The following is a 22,302-nucleotide window of genomic DNA, read 5'->3' as shown; positions in this document are numbered from 1 at the left end:
AGGGACTGATGGGTATTGAGGGATTGATGGGTATTGAGGGACTGATTGGTTATGAGGGACTGATGGGTATTGAGGGACTGATGGGTATTGAGGGACTGATGGGTATTGAGGGACTGATGGGTTTGAGGGACTGATGGGTATTGAGGGACTGATGGGTATTGAGGGACTGATGGGTATTGAGGGACTGATGGGTATTGAGGGACTGATGGATATTGAGGGACTGATGGATATTGAGGGACTGATGGGTATTGAGGGACGGATGGGTATTGAGGGACTGATGGTTATTGAGGATATTGAGGGACTGATGGTTATTGAGGGTATTGAGGGACTGATGGGTATTGAGGGACTGATGGGTATTGAGGGACTGATGGGTATTGAGGGACTGATGGGTATTGAGGGTATTGAGGGACGGATGGATATTGAGGGACTGATGGGTATTGAGGGTATTGAGGGACTGATGGGTATTGAGGGACTGATGGGTATTGAGGGGCTGATGGGTATTGAGGGACTGATGGGTATTGAGGGACTGATGGGTATTGAGGGACGGATGGGTATTGAGGGATTGATGGGTATTGAGGGACTGATTGGTTATGAGGGACTGATGGGTATTGAGGGACTGATGGGTATTGAGGGACTGATGGGTATTGAGGGACTGATGGGTATTGAGGGACTGATGGGTATTGAGGGACTGATGGATATTGAGGGACTGATGGGTATTGAGGGACGGATGGGTATTGAGGGACTGATGGTTATTGAGGATATTGAGGGACTGATGGTTATTGAGGGTATTGAGGGACTGATGGGTATTGAGGGACTGATGGGTATTGAGGGTATTGAGGGACGGATGGATATTGAGGGACTGATGGACATTGAGGGTATTGAGGGACGGATGGGTGTTGAGGATATTGAGGGACTGATGGTTATTGAGGGTATTGAGGGACTGATGGGTATTGAGGGACTGATGGATATTGAGGGACTGATGGGTATTGAGGGGCTGATGGGTATTGAGGGACTGATGGGTATTGAGGGACTGATGGGTATTGAGGGACTGATGGGTATTGAGGATATTGAGGGACTGATGGTTATTGAGGGTATTGAGGGACTGATGGGTATTGAGGGACTGATGGATATTGAGGGACTGATGGGTATTGAGGGACTGATGGGTATTGAGGGACTGATGGGTATTGAGGGACTGATGGGTATTGAGGGACTGATGGGTATTGAGGGACTGATGGGTATTGAGGGACTGATGGGTATTGAGGGACTGATGGGTATTGAGGGGCTGATGGGTATTGAGGGACTGATGGGTATTGAGGGACTGATGGGTATTGAGGGACTGATGGGTATTGAGGGACTGATGGGTATTGAGGGACTGATGGGTATTGAGGGACTGATCGGTATTGAGGGACTGATGGGTATTGAGGGACTGATGGGTATTGAGGGACTGATGGATATTGAGGGACTGATGGATATTGAGGGACTGATGGGTATTGAGGGGCTGATGGGTATTGAGGGGCTGATGGGTATTGAGGGACTGATGGGTATTGAGGGACTGATGGGTATTGAGGGACTGATGGGTATTGAGTGGCTGATGGGTATTGAGGGACTGATGGGTATTGAGGGACTGATGGATATTGAGGGACTGATGGATATTGAGGGGCTGATGGGTATTGAGTGGCTGATGGGTATTGAGGGACTGATGGGTATTGAGGGACTGATGGGTATTGAGGGACTGATGGGTATTGAGTGGCTGATGGGTATTGAGGGACTGATGGGTATTGAGGGGCTGATGGGTATTGAGGGGCTGATGGGTATTGAGTGGCTGATGGGTATTGAGGGACTGATGGGTATTGAGGGACTGATGGGTATTGAGGGACTGATGGGTATTGAGGGACTGATGGATATTGAGGGACTGATGGATATTGAGGGACTGATGGGTATTGAGGGGCTGATGGGTATTGAGGGACTGATGGGTATTGAGGGACTGATGGGTATTGAGGGGCTGATGGGTATTGAGGGGCTGATGGGTATTGAGGGGCTGATGGGTATTGAGGGGCTGATGGGTATTGAGGGGCTGATGGGTATTGAGGGGCTGATGGGTATTGAGGGGCTGATGGGTATTGAGGGACTGATGGGTATTGAGGGACTGATGGGTATTGAGGGACTGATGGGTATTGAGGGACTGATGGGTATTGAGGGGCTGATGGGTATTGAGGGGCTGATGGGTATTGAGGGACTGATGGGTATTGAGGACTGATGGGTATTGAGGGACTGATGGGTATTGAGGGACTGATGGGTATTGAGGGACTGATGGATATTGAGGGACTGATGGGTATTGAGGGACTGATGGGTATTGAGGGGCTGATGGGTATTGAGGGACTGATGGGTATTGAGGGACTGATGGGTATTGAGTGGCTGATGGGTATTGAGGGGCTGATGGGTATTGAGGGACTGATGGGTATTGAGGGGCTGATGGGTATTGAGGGGCTGATGGGTATTGAGGGGCTGATGGGTATTGAGGGACTGATGGGTATTGAGGGACTGATGGGTATTGAGGGGCTGATGGGTATTGAGGGGCTGATGGGTATTGAGGGGCTGATGGGTATTGAGGGACTGATGGATTGACCATTAGAAGACATAAGACGGAGACAGATGAGAATAGTTTGTATTCTTTTTTCATCTAGCTGATCTACTTCATTACAATACACAATACAATGTCTTTACTTTATGTACATGGCATTCCATGGGTCAGGAGTCCTTTCCCTTTCATCTGATATACAACAATGGCCAAAGGCCTAACTGTCATTGTTCATCACTAGAATAAACAGCAAAAACAAATACTGTAATGAAACATTGTATCAATTTATGTACAGAAATAACGTAATAAATTAACCTCTAGATTTAGCGACCTTCGTGACATTATGCTTTAAAACATTGAAATCTTATAAAACTTGAGCCAGGAATACAAGTCAAATATGGGAAGTGGATTTGTCCTTCTCTGAGCATTCAGGCTGGTTTAAATCAAGTAGAAAAATCTCTCCTTCAGTTCCACTTTGCTGTGATTGTGTTTCTGTGAAAGACATTGGTATTGCACGTAACACTGTTATCACAATTCTTTGATTATTTGTTCTTTGTTGTGTATTGTCAGTCTTTTGTGACAGTGACACGTCCATGATGTTGCTGCTGCAAGTCCCTGGTATCTCTTCAATGGTGCTCGAATCGATCTTCTCTTCTCTCCATGTTGTCTTCAATACATCACTGTGGTTTTCAGGAAGAGTCTTCCATCTGAGGAACAACAGGTGAAAAACAAATGGTCAACAACGATAGTAAACTAAGATGGTCAACAACGATAGTAAACTAAGATGGTCAACAATGATAGTAAACTAAGATGGTCAACAACGATAGTAAACTAAGATGGTCAACAACGATAGTAAACTAAGATGGCCAACAACGATAGTAAACTAAGATGGTCAACAACGATAGTAAACTAAGATGGCCAACAACGATAGTAAACTAAGATGGTCAACAACGATAGTAAACTAAGATGGTCAACAACGATAGTAAACTAAGATGGTCAACAACGATAGTAAACTAAGATGATCAACAACGACAGTAAACTAAGATGGTCAACAACGATAGTAAACTAAGATGGTCAACAACGATAGTAAACTAAGATGGTCAACAATGATAGTAAACTAAGATGGTCAACAAAGATAGTAAACTAAGATGGTCAACAATGATAGTAAACTAAGATGGTCAACAAAGATAGTAAACTAAGATGGTCAACAAAGATAGTAAACTAAGATGGTCAACAACGATAGTAAACTAAGATGGTAAACAAAGATAGTAAACTAAGATGGTCAACAACGATAGTAAACTAAGATGGTCAACAACGATAGTAAACTAAGATGGTCAACAATGATAGTAAACTAAGATGGTCAACAACGATAGTAAACTAAGATGGTCAACAATGATAGTAAACTAAGATGGTCAACAACGATAGTAAACTAAGATGGTCAACAACGATAGTAAACTAAGATGGTAAACAAAGTGAGTAAACTAAGATGGTCAACACAGATAGTAAACTAAGATGGTCAACACAGATAGTAAACTAAGATGGTCAACAACGAATAGTAAACTAAGATGGTCAACAATGATAGTAAACTAAGATGGTCAACAATGATAGTAAACTAAGATGGTCAACAATGATAGTAAACTAAGATGGTCAACAACGATAGTAAACTAAGATGGTCAACAACGATAGTAAACTAAGATGGTCAACAATGATAGTAAACTAAGATGGTCAAAAATGATAGTAAACTAAGATGGTCAACAAAGATAGTAAACTAAGATGGTCAACAACGATAGTAAACTAAGATGGTCAACAATGATAGTAAACTAAGATGGTCAACAACAATAGTAAACTAAGATGGTCAACAATGATAGTAAACTAAGATGGTCAGCAATGATAGTAAACTAAGACGGTCAACAACGATAGTAAACTAAGATGGTCAACAACGATAGTAAACTAAGATGGTCAACAACGATAGTAAACTAAGATGGTCAACAAAGATAGTAAACTAAGATGGTCAACAACGATAGTAAATAAAGATGGTAAACAAAGTGAGTAAACTAAGATGGTCAACAATGATAGTAAACTAAGATGGTCAACAATGATAGTAAACTAAGATGGTCAACAACGATAGTAAACTAAGATGGTCAACAACGATAGTAAACTAAGATGGTCAACAACGATAGTAAACTAAGATGGTCAACAACGATAGTAAACTAAGATGGTCAACAACGATAGTAAACTAAGATGGTAAACAACGATAGTAAACTAAGATGGTCAACAACGATAGTAAACTAAGATGATGAGCAAAGATGGTCAACAATGATAGTAAACTAAGATGATCAACAAAGATGGTAAACAACGATAGTAAACTAATATGGTCAACAACTATAGTAAACTAAGATGGTCAACAATGATAGTAAACTAAGATGATCAACAAAGATAGTAAACTAAGATGGTGAGCAAAGATAGTAAACTAAGATGATGAGCAAAGATAGTAAACTAAGATGACCAAAGATAGCAAACTAAAATAAACAAGAGTATCGTTCTGTATATATAAATCCAACAAGTATGTTTTGTTTTCTAGGGCCTCTCGTCTGTTGTCTGTTAAAAACGCTCTTTGGAAAGATTTATTACTGCATGTAAGTTATGCAAATGATGTCTATGCAAATACATCAGGAGGACAATTAAGACAGCCATTAATTACGAGGCCTTGCTCTTTTTTTTGCTTCACTGACATTAAATTAAATTTCCCTTTTAACGGTTTAGATGTTTGATCTGCTAACAAAGAGGGAGCAAGTCCCTGTCGGGGAACTCTGCAGCAGGAGAGAGAGAGAGAGAGAGAGAGAGAGAGAGAGGGGGTAGATGGGGACTGGAGCAGAGAGAGAGAGAGAGAGAGAGGGGGTAGATGGGGACTGGAGCAGAGAGAGAGAGAGAGAGAGAGGGGGGTAGATGGGGACTGGAGCAGAGAGAGAGAGAGAGAGGGGGTAGGTGGGGACTGGAGCAGAGAGAGGGGGTAGATGGGGACTGGAGCAGAGAGAGAGAGAGAGGGGGGGGGTAGATGGGGACTGGAGCAGAGAGAGAGAGAGAGAGGGGGGTAGATGGGGACTGGAGCAGAGAGAGAGAGAGGGGGGTAGATGGGGACTGGAGCAGAGAGAGAGAGAGGGGGGGGGGTAGATGGGGTCTGTCGGGGAACTCTGCAGCAGGATAGAGAGGGGGTAGATGGGGTCTGTGGGGGGACTGCAGCAGAGAGAGAGAGGGGGTAGATGGGGACTGGAGCAGGAGAGAGAGAGGGGGTAGATGGGCTCTGGGTCTGGAGCAGGACAGAGAGGGGGTAGATGGGGTCTGTGGGGACTCTGCAGCAGGAGAGAGAGGGGGTAGATGGGGACTGTGGGGGGACTGCAGCAGAGAGAGAGAGAGGGGGTAGATGGGGACTGGAGCAGGAGAGAGAGAGGGGGTAGATGGGGTCTGGGTCTGGAGCAGGAGAGAGAGGGGGTAGATGGGGTCTGTGGGGGACTGGAGCAGGAGAGAGAGGGGGTAGATGGGGTCTGTGGAGGGACTCTGCAGCAGAGAGAGAGAGGGGGTAGATGGGGTCTGTGGGGGGACTCTGCAGCAGGAGAGAGAGGGGGTAGATGGGGTCTGAAGCAGGAGAGAGAGGGGGTAGATGGGGTCTGTGAGGGACTGGAGCAGGAGAGAGAGGGGTTAGATGGGGTCTGTGGGGGACAGGAGCAGGAGAGAGAGGGGGTAGATGGGGTCTGTGGAGGGACTCTGCAGCAGAGAGAGAGAGGGGGTAGATGGGGTCTGTGGGGGGACTGGAGCAGGAGAGAGAGGGGGTAGATGGGGTCTGTGGGGGGACTGGAGCAGGAGAGAGAGGGGGTAGATGGGGACTGAAGCAGGAGAGAGAGGGGGGGTAATTGGGGTCTGTGGGGGGACTGGAGCAGGAGAGAGAGGGGGTAGATGGGGTCTGTGGAGGGACTCTGCAGCAGAGAGAGAGGGGGTAGATGGGGTCTGTGGGGGACTAGAGCAGAGAGAGAGGGGGTAGATGGGGTCTGTGGAGGGACTCTGCAGGAGGAGAGAGATGGGGTCTGTGGGGGCCTCTGCAGGAGGAGAGAGAGAGGGGGTAGATGGGGTCTGTGGAGGGACTGGAGCAGGACAGAGAGGGGGTAGATGGGGTCTGTGGAGGGACTCTGCAGCAGAGAGAGAGAGGGGGTAGATGGGGTCTGTGGGGGGACTGGAAAAGGAGAGAGAGGGGGTAGATGGGGTCTGTGGGGGGACTGGAGCAGGAGAGAGAGGGGGGTAGATGGGGACTGAAGCAGGAGAGAGAGGGGGGGTAGATGGGGTCTGTGGGGGGACTGGAGCAGGAGAGAGAGGGGTAGATGGGGTCTGTGGGGGGACTGGAGCAGGAGAGAGAGGGGGTAGATGGGGTCTGTGGAGGGACTCTGCAGCAGAGAGAGAGGGGGTAGATGGGGTCTGTGGGGGGACTAGAGCAGAGAGAGAGAGAGGGGGTAGATGGGGTCTGTGGAGGGACTCTGCAGCAGGATAGAGAGGGGGTAGATGGGGTCTGTGGAGGGACTCTGCAGCAGGAGAGAGAGAGAGGGGGTAGATGGGGTCTGTGGGGGGACTGGAGCAGGAGAGAGAGGGGGTAGATGGGGTCTGTGGGGAACTCTGCAGCAGGAGAGAGAGAGGGGGGTAGATGGGGTCTGTGGGGAACTCTGCAGCAGGAGAGAGAGAGGGGGTAGATGAGGTCTGTGGGGGACTCTGCAGCAGGAGAGAGAGAGGGGGTAGATGGGGTCTGTGGGGAACTCTGCAGCAGGAGAGAGAGAGGGGGTAGATGGGGTCTGTGGGGAACTCTGCAGCAGGAGAGAGAGGGGGTAGATGGGGTCTGTGGGGAACTGCAGCAGAAGAGAGAGAGGGGGTAGATGGGGTCTGTGGGGAACTCTGCAGCAGGAGAGAGAGGGGGTAGATGGGGTCTGTGGGGAACTCTGCAGCAGGAGAGAGAGGGGGTAGATGGGGTCTGTGGGGAACTCTGCAGCAGGAGAGAGAGAGGGGTAGATGGGGTCAGTGGGGAACTCTGCAGCAGGAGAGAGAGGGGGTAGATGGGGTCTGTGGGGAACTCTGCAGCAGGAGAGAGAGGGGGTAGATGGGGTCTGTGGGGAACTCTGCAGCAGGAGAGAGAGGGGGTAGATGGGGTCTGTGGGGGACTGGAGCAGGAGAGAGAGGGGGTAGATGGGGTCTGTGGGGAACTGCAGCAGAAGAGAGAGAGGGGGTAGATGGGGTCTGTGGGGAACTCTGCAGCAGGAGAGAGAGAGGGGGTAGATGGGGTCTGTGGGGAACTCTGCAGCAGGAGAGAGAGAGGGGGTAGATGGGGTCTGTGGGGAACTGCAGCAGAAGAGAGAGAGGGGGTAGATGGGGTCTGTGGGGAACTCGGCAGCAGGAGAGAGAGGGGGGTAGATGGGGTCTGTGGGGAACTCTGCAGCAGGAGAGAGAGAAGGGGTAGATGGGGTCTGTGGGGAACTCTGCAGCAGAAGAGAGAGAGGGGGTAGATGGGGTCTGTGGGGAACTCGGCAGCAGGAGAGAGAGGGGGTAGATGGGGTCTGTGGGGAACTCTGCAGCAGGAGAGAGAGAGGGGGGTAGATGGGGTCTGTGGGGAACTGCAGCAGAAGAGAGGGGGTAGATGGGGTCTGTGGGGAACTCGGCAGCAGGAGAGAGAGGGGTAGATGGGGTCTGTGGGGAACTGCAGCAGAAGAGAGGGGTAGATGGGGTCTGTGGGGAACTCTGCAGCAGGAGAGAGAGAGGGGTAGATGGGGTCTGTGGGGAACTCTGCAGCAGAAGAGAGAGAGGGGTAGATGGGGTCTGTGGGGAACTCGGCAGCAGGAGAGAGAGGGGGGGTAGATGGGGTCTGTGGGGAACTGCAGCAGAAGAGAGGGGGTAGATGGGGTCTGTGGGGAACTCTGCAGCAGGAGAGAGAGAGGGGGTAGATGGGGTCTGTGGGGAACTCTGCAGCAGGAGAGAGAGAGGGGGTAGATGGGGTCTGTGGGGAACTGCAGCAGAAGAGAGAGAGGGGGTAGATGGGGTCTGTGGGGAACTCGGCAGCAGGAGAGAGAGGGGGTAGATGGGGTCTGTGGGGAACTCTGCAGCAGGAGAGAGAGGGGGTAGATGGGGTCTGTGGGGAACTGCAGCAGAAGAGAGAGAGGGGGTAGATGGGGTCTGTGGGGAACTGCAGCAGAAGAGAGAGAGGGGGTAGATGGGGTCTGTGGGGAACTCGGCAGCAGGAGAGAGAGGGGTAGATGGGGTCTGTGGGGGAACTCGGCAGCAGGAGAGAGAGGGGGTAGATGTCGTTCTGATACACAGAGCAATGAGAGCATCTGAAATGCTCTGAAACACCTTCATAACAGATAGGAATAGTATTATACGCTCAACACTTAACTATTAAAAACCGTTTATCAATTAGATTGCTGCTACACAGACCAACGGCGTTCGTTTAACTCAACGTAAACACCCGGACATTTAGGCAACTAAGAGAAGGGTGGATGTGCCATTCAGAAGCTGCCGTACCTTGTATCGCTGCCTCTGCGTCAGTCCTGCCGTTACCTTGGTTACCGTTGTCTACTTCCTGGGTCAGTGAGTCTGATTGGAGGGTAATGATGACGGAGAGGCAGGAGTTTAGTCATTAATTATCACATCTAATTACTAGTAAATGAGAAGTAAAAGGGCGATACATTCACTTTCATAAAGGAACATAAATGACAACGTAGAACTGCACCATGAAGTCAAAATGAAGAGTGAAGTAAATTAAATTTAAAAACTTTTATTTGACCTTTATTTAACGAGGCAAGTCAGTTAAGAACAAATTCTTATTTACAATGACGGCCTGGGAACAGTAGGTTAACTGCCTGTTCAGGGGCAGAACGACAGATTTGTACCTTGTCAGCTCGGGGGTTTGAACTTGCAACCTTCCGGTTACTAGTCCAACGCTCTAACCACTAGGCTCTACACTCTAACCACTAGGCTCCCCTGCCGCCTCTACACTCTAACCACTAGGCTCCCCTGCCGCCTCTACACTCTAACCACTAGGCTCCCCTGCCGCCTCTACACTCTAACCACTAGGCTCCCCTGCCGCCTCTACACTCTAACCACTAGGCTCCCCTGCCGCCTCTACACTCTAACCACTAGGCTCCCCTGCCGCCTCTACACTCTAACCACTAGGCTCCCCTGCCGCCTCTACACTCTAACCACTAGGCTCCCCTGCCGCCTCTACACTCTAACCACTAGGCTCTAAACTCTAACCACTAGGCTCCCCTGCCGCCTCTACACTCTAACCACTAGGCTCCCCTGCCGCCTCTACACTCTAACCACTAGACTCCCCTGCCGTCTCTACACTCTAACCACTAGACTTACCACAGAGGGCTCTGTCTGACGCTACAGTCTGCTGCAGAGTCTGCTCAGCATGGTCTCTCAGTTTACACTCAAACTGCAGAGCCTCCTGAAGTTTCCTCTTACTCTTCTTCTCTTTCTTCAGACGCTTCTGGATCAGCACTGAAATACACACAACAGTTGAGAATTGTGAGGAATTGCAGTGCTTGTTTTCAGGGCTCACTAGAAACAGAGATGAGTAGTATGGTGTGCCGGTGGGTTGTGGGTAATGTAGTGTAGTGTGTTGTGGGTAATGTAGTGTAGTGTGCAGTGGGTTGTGGGTAATGTAGTGTTAACCGACCTCTGTTTTTCTGCTCCACGGTGAGCTGTCTCTCCAGTGTCTCTCTTAGCTCCCTCTCTCTGAACAGTTCACTGTGGGTAATGTAGTGTAGTGTGCAGTGTGTTGTGGGTAATGTAGTGTTAACCGACCTCTGTTTTTCTGCTCCATGGTGAGCTGTCTCTCCAGTGTCTCTCTGAGCTCCCTCTCTCTGAACAGTTCACTGTGGGTAATGTAGTGTAGTGTGCAGTGTGTTGTGGGTAATGTAGTGTTAACCGACCTCTGTTTTTCTGCTCCATGGTGAGCTGTCTCTCCAGTGTCTCTCTTAGCTCCCTCTCTCTGAACAGTTCACTGTGGGTAATGTAGTATAGTGTGCAGTGTGTTGTGGGTAATGTAGTGTTAACCGACCTCTGTTTTTCTGCTCCATGGTGAGCTGTCTCTCCAGTGTCTCTCTTAGCTCCCTCTCTCTGAACAGTTCACTGTGGGTAATGTAGTGTAGTGTGCAGTGTGTTGTGGGTAATGTAGTGTAGTGTGCAGTGTGTTGTGGGTAATGTAGTGTTAACCGACCTCTGTTTTTCTGCTCCATGGTGAGCTGTCTCTCCAGTGTCTCTCTGAGCTCCCTCTCTCTGAACAGTTCACTGTGGGTAATGTAGTGTAGTGTGCAGTGTGTTGTGGGTAATGTAGTATAGTGTGCAGTGTGTTGTGGGTAATGTAGTGTTAACCGACCTCTGTTTTTCTGCTCCATGGTGAGCTGTCTCTCCAGTGTCTCTCTGAGCTCCCTCTCTCTGAACAGTTCACTGTGGGTAATGTAGTGTAGTGTGCAGTGTGTTGTGGGTAATGTAGTGTTAACCGACCTCTGTTTTTCTGCTCCATGGTGAGCTGTCTCTCCAGTGTCTCTCTGAGCTCCCTCTCTCTGAACAGTTCCATCTTCAGCTCTGACTTCTCCGTCTGCACCTGCTTGTCCTGAGCGCGCGTGTTGTCTATGGCAACCTTCAGCAAGCCCTGCTTGGAGGGCACAGAGTAAGACACACATCAAGAGGCTGTTACACTAAATCTATACATCACTGTAGTGTGTAGTCTGATGTAGTGTGTAGTCTGATGTAGTGTGTAGTCTGATGTAGTGTGTAGTCTGATGTAGTGTGTAGTCTGATGTAGTGTGTAGTCTCTACATCTCTAATCTATACATCACTATAGTGTGTAGTCTGATGTAGTGTGTAGTCTGATATAGTGTGTAGTCTCTACATCTCTAATCTAAATCTATACATCACTATAGTGTGTAGTCTGATGTAGTGTGTAGTCTGATGTAGTGTGTAGTCTGATGTAGTGTGTAGTCTGATGTAGTGTGTAGTCTCTACATTTCTAATCAAAATCTATACATCACTGTAGTGTGTAGTCTGATGTAGTGTGTAGTCTGATGTAGTGTGTAGTCTCTACATCTCTATTCTAAATATATACATCACTGTAGTGTGTAGTCTGATGTAGTGTGTAGTATGATGTAGTGTGTAGTCTCTACATCTCTATTCTAAATATATACATCACTGTAGTGTGTAGTCTGATGTAGTGTGTAGTCTGATGTAGTGTGTAGTCTGATGTAGTGTGTAGTCTCTACATCTCTATTCTAAATCTATACATCACTGTAGTGTGTAGTCTGATGTAGTGTGTAGTCTGATGTAGTGTGTAGTATGATGTAGTGTGTAGTCTCTACATCTCTATTCTAAATATATACATCACTGTAGTGTGTAGTCTGATGTAGTGTGTAGTCTGATGTAGTGTGTAGTCTGATGTAGTGTGTAGTCTCTACATCTCTATTCTAAATCTATACATCACTGTAGTGTGTAGTCTGATGTAGTGTGTAGTCTGATGTAGTGTGTAGTCTCTACATCTCTAATCAAAATCTATACATCACTGTAGTGTGTAGTCTGATGTAGTGTGTAGTCTGATGTAGTGTGTAGTCTCTACATCTCTATTCTAAATATATACATCACTGTAGTGTGTAGTCTGATGTAGTGTGTAGTCTGATGTAGTGTGTAGTATGATGTAGTGTGTAGTCTCTACATCTCTATTCTAAATATATACATCACTGTAGTGTGTAGTCTGATGTAGTGTGTAGTCTCTACATCTCTAATCTAAATCTATACATCACTGTAGTGTGTAGTCTGATGTAGTGTGTAGTCTGATGTAGTGTGTAGTCTGATGTAGTGTGTAGTCTCTACATCTCTAATCAAAATCTATACATCACTGTAGTGTGTAGTCTGATGTAGTGTGTAGTCTCTACATCTCTAATCTAAATCTATACATCACTGTAGTGTGTAGTCTGATGTAGTGTGTAGTCTGATGTAGTGTGTAGTCTGATGTAGTGTGTAGTCTGATGTAGTGTGTAGTCTGATGTAGTGTGTAGTCTCTACATCTCTATTCTAAATATATACATCACTGTAGTGTGTAATCTGATGTAGGGTGTAGTCTGATGTAGTGTGTAGTCTGATGTAGTGTGTAGTCTGATGTAGTGTGTAGTCTCTACATCTCTATTCTAAATATATACATCACTGTAGTGTGTAGTCTGATGTAGTGTGTAGTCTGATGTAGTGTGTAGTCTCTACATCTCTAATCAAAATCTATACATCACTGTAGTGTGTAGTCTGATGTAGTGTGTAATCTGATGTAGTGTGTAGTCTGATGTAGTGTGTAGTCTCTACATCTCTATTCTAAATATATACATCACTGTAGTGTGTAGTCTGATGTAGTGTGTAGTCTGATGTAGTGTGTAGTCTCTACATCTCTAATCAAAATCTATACATCACTGTAGTGTGTAGTCTGATGTAGTGTGTAGTCTGATGTAGTGTGTAGTCTCTACATCTCTAATCTAAATCTATACATCATTGTAGTGTGTAGTCTGATGTAGTGTGTAGTCTGATGTAGTGTGTAGTCTGATGTAGGGTGTAGTCTAATGTAGTGTGTAGTCTGATGTAGTGTGTAGTCTGATGTAGTGTGTAGTCTGATGTAGTGTGTAGTCTCTACATCTCTAATCTATACATCACTATAGTGTGTAGTCTGATGTAGTGTGTAGTCTGATATAGTGTGTAGTCTCTACATCTCTAATCTAAATCTATACATCACTATAGTGTGTAGTCTGATGTAGTGTGTAGTCTGATATAGTGTGTAGTCTCCACATCTCTAATCAAAATCTATACATCACTGTAGTGTGTAGTCTGATGTAGTGTGTAGTCTGATGTAGTGTGTAGTCTGATGTAGTGTGTAGTCTGATGTAGTGTGTAGTCTCTACATCTCTAATCTAAATATCACTGTAGTGTGTAGTCTGATGTAGTGTGTAGTCTGATGTAGTGTGTAGTCTGATGTAGTGTGTATTCGCTACATCTCTAATCTAAATCTATACATCACTGTAGTGTGTAGTCTGATGTAGTGTGTAGTCTGATGTAGTGTGTAGTCTGATGTAGTCTGGAGCCCAGAGACACAGATAGAGAGATGAGATGAGGTGGAGCCCAGAGACACAGACAGAGAGATGAGATGAGGAGGAGCCCAGAGACACAGATAGAGAGATGAGATGAGGAGGAGCCCAGAGACACAGATAGAGAGATGAGATGAGGAGGAGCCCAGAGACACAGACAGAGAGATGAGATGAGGTGGAGCCCAGAGACACAGATAGAGAGATGAGGTGAGGAGGAGCCCAGAGACACAGATAGAGAGATGAGATGAGGAGGAGCCCAGAGACATAGATAGAGAGATGAGATGAGGTGGAGCCCAGAGACACAGACAGAGAGATGAGGTGGAGCCCAGAGACACAGACAGAGAGATGAGATGAGGAGGAGCCCAGAGACACAGACAGAGAGATGAGATGAGGAGGAGCCCAGAGACACAGACAGAGAGATGAGATGAGGAGGAGCTCAGAGACACAGACAGAGAGATGAGATGAGGAGGAGCCCAGAGACACAGATAGAGATATGAGGTGGAGCCCAGAGACACAGATAGAGAGATGAGGTGAGGAGGAGCCCAGAGACACAGATAGAGAGATGAGATGAGGAGGAGCCCAGAGACATAGATAGAGAGATGAGATGAGGTGGAGCCCAGAGACACAGACAGAGAGATGAGGTGGAGCCCAGAGACACAGACAGAGAGATGAGATGAGGAGGAGCCCAGAGACACAGACAGAGAGATGAGATGAGGAGGAGCCCAGAGACACAGACAGAGAGATGAGATGAGGAGGAGCTCAGAGACACAGACAGAGAGATGAGATGAGGAGGAGCCCAGAGACACAGATAGAGATATGAGGAGGAGCCCAGAGACACAGACAGAGAGATGAGGTGGAGCCCAGAGACACAGACAGAGAGATGAGATGAGGAGGAGCCCAGAGACATAGATGAGATGAGGAGGAGCCCAGAGACACAGACAGAGAGATGAGATGAGGAGGAGCCCAGAGACACAGACAGAGAGATGAGATGAGGAGGAGCCCAGAGACACAGATAGAGAGATGAGGAGGAGCCCAGAGACATAGATGAGACGAGGAGGAGCCCAGAGACACAGACAGAGAGATGAGATGAGGAGGAGCCCAGAGACACAGACAGAGAGATGAGATGAGGAGGAGCCCAGAGACACAGACAGAGAGATGAGATGAGGAGGAGCTCAGAGACACAGACAGAGAGATGAGATGAGGAGGAGCCCAGAGACACAGATAGAGATATGAGGTGGAGCCCAGAGACACAGTTAGAGAGATGAGATGAGGTGGAGCCCAGAGACACAGACAGAGAGATGAGGAGGAGCCCAGAGACACAGACAGAGAGATGAGGAGGAGCCCAGAGACACAGATAGAGAGATGAGGAGGAGCCCAGAGACACAGACAGAGAGATGAGATGAGGTGGAGCCCAGAGACACAGACAGAGAGATGAGATGAGGAGGAGCCCAGAGACACAGATAGAGAGATGAGATGAGGAGGAGCCCAGAGACACAGATAGAGAGATGAGGAGGAGCCCAGAGACACAGACAGAGAGATGAGATGAGGAGGAGCCCAGAGACACAGACAGAGAGATGAGATGAGGAGGAGCCCAGAGACACAGACAGAGAGATGAGATGAGGAGGAGCCCAGAGACACAGACAGAGAGATGAGATGAGGAGGAGCCCAGAGACACAGACAGAGAGATGAGATGAGGAGGAGCCCAGAGACACAGACAGAGAGATGAGATGAGGAGGAGCCCAGAGACACAGACAGAGAGATGAGATGAGGAGGAGCCCAGAGACACAGACAGAGAGATGAGGTGAGGAGGAGTTACTCATCCAGATGTGTGATAACAAACTGTGAGAAGAGAAAGAAGATACAGCCTCCAATAGCCAAACATGGTTCAGCCAAACATGGTTCAGCCAAACATGGTTCAGCCAAACATGGTTCAGCCAAACATGGTTCAGCCAAACATGGTTCAGCCAAACATGGTTCAGCCATACATGGTTCAGCCAAACATGATTCAGCCAAACATGATTCAGCCAAACATGGTTCAGCCATACATGATTCAGCCAAACATGGTTCAGCCAAACATGGTTCAGCCATACATGGTTCAGCCAAACATGGTTCAGCCAAACATGGTTCAGCCAAACATGGTTCAGCCAGGTTCAGCCATACATGGTTCAGCCAAACATGGTTCAGCCAAACATGGTTCAGCCAGGTTCAGCCAAACATGGTTCAGCCAAACATGGTTCAGCCAAACATGGTTCAGCCAGGTTCAGCCATACATGGTTCAGCCAAACATGGTTCAGCCATACATGGTTCAGCCATACATGGTTCAGCCATACATGGTTCAGCCATACATGGTTCAGCCATACATGGTTCAGCCAAACATGGTTCAGCCAAACATGGTTCAGCCAAACATGGTTCAGCCAAACATGGTTCAGCCAAACATGGTTCAGCCATACATGGTTCAGCCAAACATGATTCAGCCAAACATGGTTCAGCCAAACATGGTTCAGCCAAACATGGTTCAGCCAAACATGGTTCAGCCAAACATGGTTCAGCCAAACATGGTTCAGCCAAACATGGTTCAGCCAAACATGGTTCAGCCATACATGGTTCAGCCAAACATGGTTCAGCCATACATGGTTCAGCCATACATGGTTCAGCCATACATGGTTCAGCCATTGGTTCAGCCATACATGGTTCAGCCAAACATGGTTCAGCCAAACATGGTTCAGCCATACATGGTTCAGCCATACATGGTTCAGCCATACATGGTTTCAGTGGTTCAGCCATACATGGTTCAGCCATACATGGTTCAGCCATACATGGTTCAGCCATGGTTCAGCCATGGTTCAGCCACATGGTTCAGCCATACATGGTTCAGCCAAACATGGTTCAGCCTCATGGTTCTCCAAACATGAGTTCAGCCATTTACATGGATTCAGATAGAGAAGATGGTTTTACCCATACAGATGGTTCAGCAGATTGAGTTGTGTTGTTTCATCTACAGTCAGATTGAGTAGTGTTGTTTAACATGGATTGAGTCAGTTGTTTAACCTCCTCTACAGATCAGATTGAGGTTCAGTTGTTTGGTTCAGCTCAAACATGGTTTCACCAGACATCAGCCAAACAGGTTCACCATTTACCTCCTCTGGGATCAGATTGAGTAGTGTTGTTTAACCTCCTCTACAGATCCACATGTTGTTTAACCTCAACAGATCAGATTGAGTTGTGTTGTTTAACCTCCTCTACAGATCAGAAGATCAGATTGAGTTGTGTTGTTTAACCTCCTCAGAATCAGATTGAGTTGTGTTGTTTTAGCCTCTAAAGATCAAAGATTGAGTTGTGGTTCATCAGAACATGCAACAGATCAGATTGAGTTGTGTTGGTTCTCTACAGATTCTCTGATTGAGTCTGGGTTTAACCTCCTCAGTGGGCACAGATCAGATTGAAACACACAGTCCCCTCCTCTACAGATCAGATTGAGTTGATTCTCCCTTGTTTCCTCACTGTCACCTCTATCTACAGATCAGATTGAGTTGTGTTGTTTCACCTCCTCTACAGATCAGATTGAGTTGTGTTGTTTCACCTCCTCTACAGATCAGATTGAGTTGTGTTGTTTAACCTCCTCTCTACAGATCAGATTGAGTTGTGTTGTTTCACCTCCTACAGATCAGATTGAGTTGTGTTGTTTTACCTCCTCTACAGATCAGATTGAGTTGTGTTGTTTTACCTCTACAGATCAGATTGAGTTGTGTTGTTTAACCTCAACAGATCAGATTGAGTTGTGTTGTTTCACCTCAGATTGAGTAGTGTTGTTTAACCTCTACAGATCAGATTGAGTTGTGTTGTTTCACCTCTCTACAGATCAGATTGAGTTGTGTTGTTTCACCTCCTCTACAGATGATTGAGTTGTGTTGTTTAACCTCCTCTACAGATCAGATTGAGTTGTGTTGTTTCACCTCTACAGATCAGATTGAGTTGTGTTGTTTAACCTCCTCTACAGATCAGATTGAGTTGTGTTGTTTAACCTCTACAGATCAGATTGAGTTGTGTTGTTTCACCTCTCTCAGATCAGATTGAGTTGTGTTGTTTCACCTCCTCTACAGATCAGATTGAGTTGTGTTGTTTCACCTCTACAGATCAGATTGAGTTGTGTTGTTTAACCTCCTCTACAGATCAGATTGAGTTGTGTTGTTTACCTCCTCTACAGATCAGATTGAGTTGTGTTGTTTAACCTCCTCTACAGATCAGATTGAGTTGTGTTTTAACCTTTAACCTCCTCTACAGATCAGATTGAGTTGTGTTGTTTAACCTCCTCTACAGATCAGATTGAGTTGTGTTGTTTACCTCCTCTACAGATCAGATTGAGTTGTGTTGTTTCACCTCCTCTACAGATCAGATTGAGTTGTGTTGTTTCACCTCCTCTACAGATCAGATTGAGTTGTGTTGTTTCACCTCTCTACAGATCAGATTGAGTTGTGTTGTTTCACCTCCTCTACAGATCAGATTGAGTTGTGTTGTTTAACCTCCTCTGCAGATCAGATTGAGTTGTGTTGTTTCACCTCCTCTACAGATCAGATTGAGTTGTGTTGTTTAACCTCCTCTACAGATCAGATTGAGTTGTGTTGTTTCACCTCCTCTACAGATCAGATTGAGTTGTGTTGTTTCACCTCCTCTACAGATCAGATTGAGTTGTGTTGTTTTACCTCCTCTACAGATCAGATTGAGTTGTGTTGTTTCACCTCCTCTACAGATCAGATTGAGTTGTGTTGTTTAACCTCCTCTACAGATCAGATTGAGTTGTGTTGTTTAACCTCCTCTACAGATCAGATTGAGTTGTGTTGTTTTACCTCCTCTACAGATCAGATTGAGTTGTGTTGTTTAACCTCCTCTACAGATCAGATTGAGTTGTGTTGTTTCACCTCCTCTACAGATCAGATTGAGTTGTGTTGTTTTACCTCTACAGATCAGATTGAGTTGTGTTGTTTAACCTCTACAGATCAGATTGAGTTGTGTTGTTTTACCTCCTCTACAGATCAGATTGAGTTGTGTTGTTTAACCTCCTCTACAGATCAGATTGAGTTGTGTTGTTTTACCTCTACAGATCAGATTGAGTTGTGTTGTTTAACCTCTACAGATCAGATTGAGTTGTGTTGTTTTACCTCTACAGATCAGATTGAGTTGTGTTGTTTCACCTCTACAGATCAGATTGAGTTGTGTTGTTTAACCTCCTCTACAGATCAGATTGAGTTGTGTTGTTTCACCTCCTAAACAGATCAGATTGAGTTGTGTTGTTTTACCTCTACAGATCAGATTGAGTAGTGTTGTTTCACCTCCTCTACAGATCAGATTGAGTTGTGTTGTTTAAGATTGATTGAGTTGTGTTGTTTTACCTCCTCTACAGATCAGATTGAGTTGTGTTGTTTTACCTCCTCTACAGATCAGATTGAGTTGTGTTGTTTTTCCTCTACAGATCAGATTGAGTTGTGTTGTTTCACCTCAACAGATCAGATTGAGTTGTGTTGTTTTACCTCTCTACAGATCAGATTGAGTTGTGTTGTTTAACCTCTACAGATCAGATTGAGTAGTGTTGTTTTACCTCCTCTACAGATCAGATTGAGTTGTGTTGTTTCCCTCTACAGATTGAGTCTCCCCCTCTGTGTTGTTTTACCTCTACAGATCAGATTGAGTTGTGTTGTTTAACCTCCTCTACAGATCAGATTGAGTTGTGTTGTTTTACCTCTACAGATCAGATTGAGTTGTGTTGTTTCACCTCTACAGATCAGATTGAGTTGTGTTGTTTTACCTCTACAGATCAGATTGAGTTGTGTTGTTTCACCTCAACAGATCAGATTGAGTTGTGTTGTTTTACCTCTACAGATCAGATTGAGTTGTGTTGTTTTACCTCTACAGATCAGATTGAGTTGTGTTGTTTAACCTCTACAGATTTGAGTTGTGTTGTTTGCTCACCTCCTCTACAGATCAGATTGAGTTGTGTTGTTTCACCTCCTCTACAGATCAGATTGAGTTGTGTTGTTTCACCTCCTCTACAGATCAGATTGAGTTGTGTTGTTTTACCTCTACAGATCAGATTGAGTTGTGTTGTTTAACCTCTACAGATTGAGTTGTGTTGTTTCACCTCCTCTACAGATCAGATCCCCTCTCCTCCTGTCTCCACCCTTCTCCCTCCTCTCTCCAGTTGTGTTGTTTCACCTCCTCTACAGATCAGATTGAGTTGTGTTGTTTCACCTCCTCTACAGATCAGATTGAGTTGTGTTGTTTCACCTCCTCTACAGATCCAGATTGAGTTGTGTTGTTTCACCTCCTCTACAGATCAGATTGAGTTGTGTTGTTTTACCTCTACAGATCAGATTGAGTTGTGTTGTTTTCCCTACCTCCTCTACAGATCAGATTGAGTTGTGTTGTTTCTCCTCTCAGATCAGATTGAGTTGTGTTGTTTCCCCTCCTCTACAGATCAGATTGAGTTGTGTTGTTTCACCTCCTCTACAGATCAGATTGAGTTGTGTTGTTTCACCTCCTCTACAGATCAGATTGAGTTGTGTTGTTTCACCTCTCTACAGATCAGATTGAGTTGTGTTGTTTCACCTCCTCTACAGATCAGATTGAGTTGTGTTGTTTCCTCCTCTACAGATCAGATTGAGTTGTGTTGTTTTACCTCCTCTACAGATCAGATTGAGTTGTGTTGTTTTACCTCTACAGATCAGATTGAGTTGTGTTGTTTCTCCTCCTCTACAGATCAGATTGAGTTGTGTTGTTTCACCTCCTCTACAGATCAGATTGAGTCCCTGTTGTTTCACTCCTCTACAGATCAGATTGAGTTGTGTTCCTTTCACCTGTAGAGGTCCTGAATCTCCTCACAGGCCTCTTCCACACACACACACACACACACACACACACACACACACACACACACACTCTCACTACCATCACATTTCCTCTCCACCCACTCCTCTCTCCTCTTCATCCACACTCTCCTCTCCATCCTTTTCCCTTTAGCCCCCTCTCCTCCTCCCATCCATCTCTCCAATCTTGGCAAACTCTAGTGCCACATTGAAGGGTAAAAAGCATGTCCCCATTCTCTCTCTCTCTCTCCCTCTCTCTCTCTCCTCTCTCCTCTCTCTCCCCTCCCTCCCTCCTCCCTCTCTCCTCCCTCCTCTCTCCCTCTCCTCTCTCTCCCTCTCTCTCTCCTCTCTCTCTCTCTCTCTCTCTCTCTCTCTCTCCTCCCTCTCTACCTCCCTCTCTCCCTCCTCCTCCTCTCTCTCTCTCTCCTCTCCCTTCTCCCTCTCTCTCCCTCCCTCCTCTCCCCCCCCCTCTCCTCCCCTCCTCTCTCCCTCCTCTCTCCATCCCTTCTCTCCTCTCTCCTCCATCCCTCTCTCCCTCCCTCCCTTCTCTCTCTCTCTTCCATCCCTCTCTCTCCTCCTCTCCCCTCTCTCCCTCTCTCCCTCCCTCTCCCCTCCTCCCTCTCTCTTTTCATTTCCTCTCCCTTCCTCTCCTTCCTCTATATCAGTACTAGATGTAATTAGCAGTCTGTCAGTGTCAGGTGTTGCTCAGCCTCCTCAAACCAGGGCGTCCAACTCTCCTTCTCCTCCTGTGGCCCCTTAGCCCCCTCTCCCCTCCTCCCCCTCTCTGTACTGCAGCGTCATCGGGATGCTCTATGGATCCCCCTCTCTCTCTCCACCCTCCCTCCTCTCCTCTCCTCCTTTGATCTGACTGATCCTCTTTGAGTTACTGTTTTATCCATCCCTCCTCCTCTCCTCTCCTCTCCATCCCTCCCTCCACCCTCTTCTCTCCAACCCTTCCATCCCTCTCTCCTCTCCCTCTTCCATCCCTCTTCCCTCCTCTCCTCTCCTCTCTCTCTCTCCTCCATCCCTCTCTCCTCTCTCTCTCCCCCATCCTTCTCATCCCTCTCCTCTTCCAACCCTCTCTCCCTCTTTCCATCTTCCATCCCTTTCCCTCTCTCCCTTCTCTTTCTTCTCCTCTCTCCTCTTCCATCCCTCCTTCCCTCTCCTCCTCTCCTCCTCTTCCATCCCTCTTCCTCTCCTCTCTCTCCTCTTCCATCCCTCCTTCCCCTCTCCTCCTCTTCCATCCCTCTCCCTCTCCTCCTCTTCCATCCCTCCTCCCTCTCTCCTCTCCTCCCTCTCTTCCATCCCTCCTCTCTCCTCTCTCCTCTTCCTCCCTCTTCCATCCCTCCTTCCCTCTCTCCTCTCCTCCTCTTCCATCCCTCCTTCCCTCTCTCTCTCTCCCTCCTCTTCCATCCCTCCTTCCATCTCTCCTCTCCTCCTCTTCCATCCCTCTTCCCTCCTCTCTCCCTCTCCTCCTCTTCCATCCCTCTCTCCTCTCCTCTCTCTTCCATCCCTCTCTCCTCTCCTCCTCTTCCATCCCTCTCTCCCTCTCCCTCTCCCTTCTCCCCTCTTCCATCCCTCTCTTCCATCCCTCCCTCTCTCCTCTCCTCCCTTCCAACCCTCTCTCCTCTCTCCTCTTCCATCCCTCTTTCCTCTCTCCTCTCCTCCTCTTCCATCCCTCTCTTTCTCCTCCCATCCCTCCCCTCTCTCTCTCCCCTCT

At 47.1% G+C, this 22,302-nt stretch overlaps 1 protein-coding gene across 1 annotated transcript in view; it reads right to left on the bottom strand.

The window, feature by feature from the left end:
• Positions 1 to 2,659: 2,659 nt before the first annotated feature.
• The window catches only part of dachc (dachshund c), a 113,064-nt gene continuing 93,421 nt past the window's right edge, over positions 2,660 to 22,302 (bottom strand). The window contains exons 7-10 of the mRNA XM_052498950.1: positions 11,117 to 11,264; positions 9,971 to 10,108; positions 9,128 to 9,199; positions 2,660 to 3,285 (exon numbers count right to left, since the gene is read on the bottom strand). Coding sequence (XP_052354910.1) covers positions 3,248 to 3,285; positions 9,128 to 9,199; positions 9,971 to 10,108; positions 11,117 to 11,264 — 396 coding nt within the window. The 3' untranslated portion in view covers positions 2,660 to 3,247. The remainder of the gene's footprint in view (positions 3,286 to 9,127; positions 9,200 to 9,970; positions 10,109 to 11,116; positions 11,265 to 22,302) is intronic.

Source organism: Oncorhynchus keta, chromosome 37, assembly GCF_023373465.1.
Source record: "Oncorhynchus keta strain PuntledgeMale-10-30-2019 chromosome 37, Oket_V2, whole genome shotgun sequence".
In the NCBI taxonomy this organism is placed as follows: Eukaryota; Metazoa; Chordata; class Actinopteri; order Salmoniformes; family Salmonidae; genus Oncorhynchus; species Oncorhynchus keta.
This window is presented reverse-complemented; position numbering and strand designations above follow the sequence as displayed.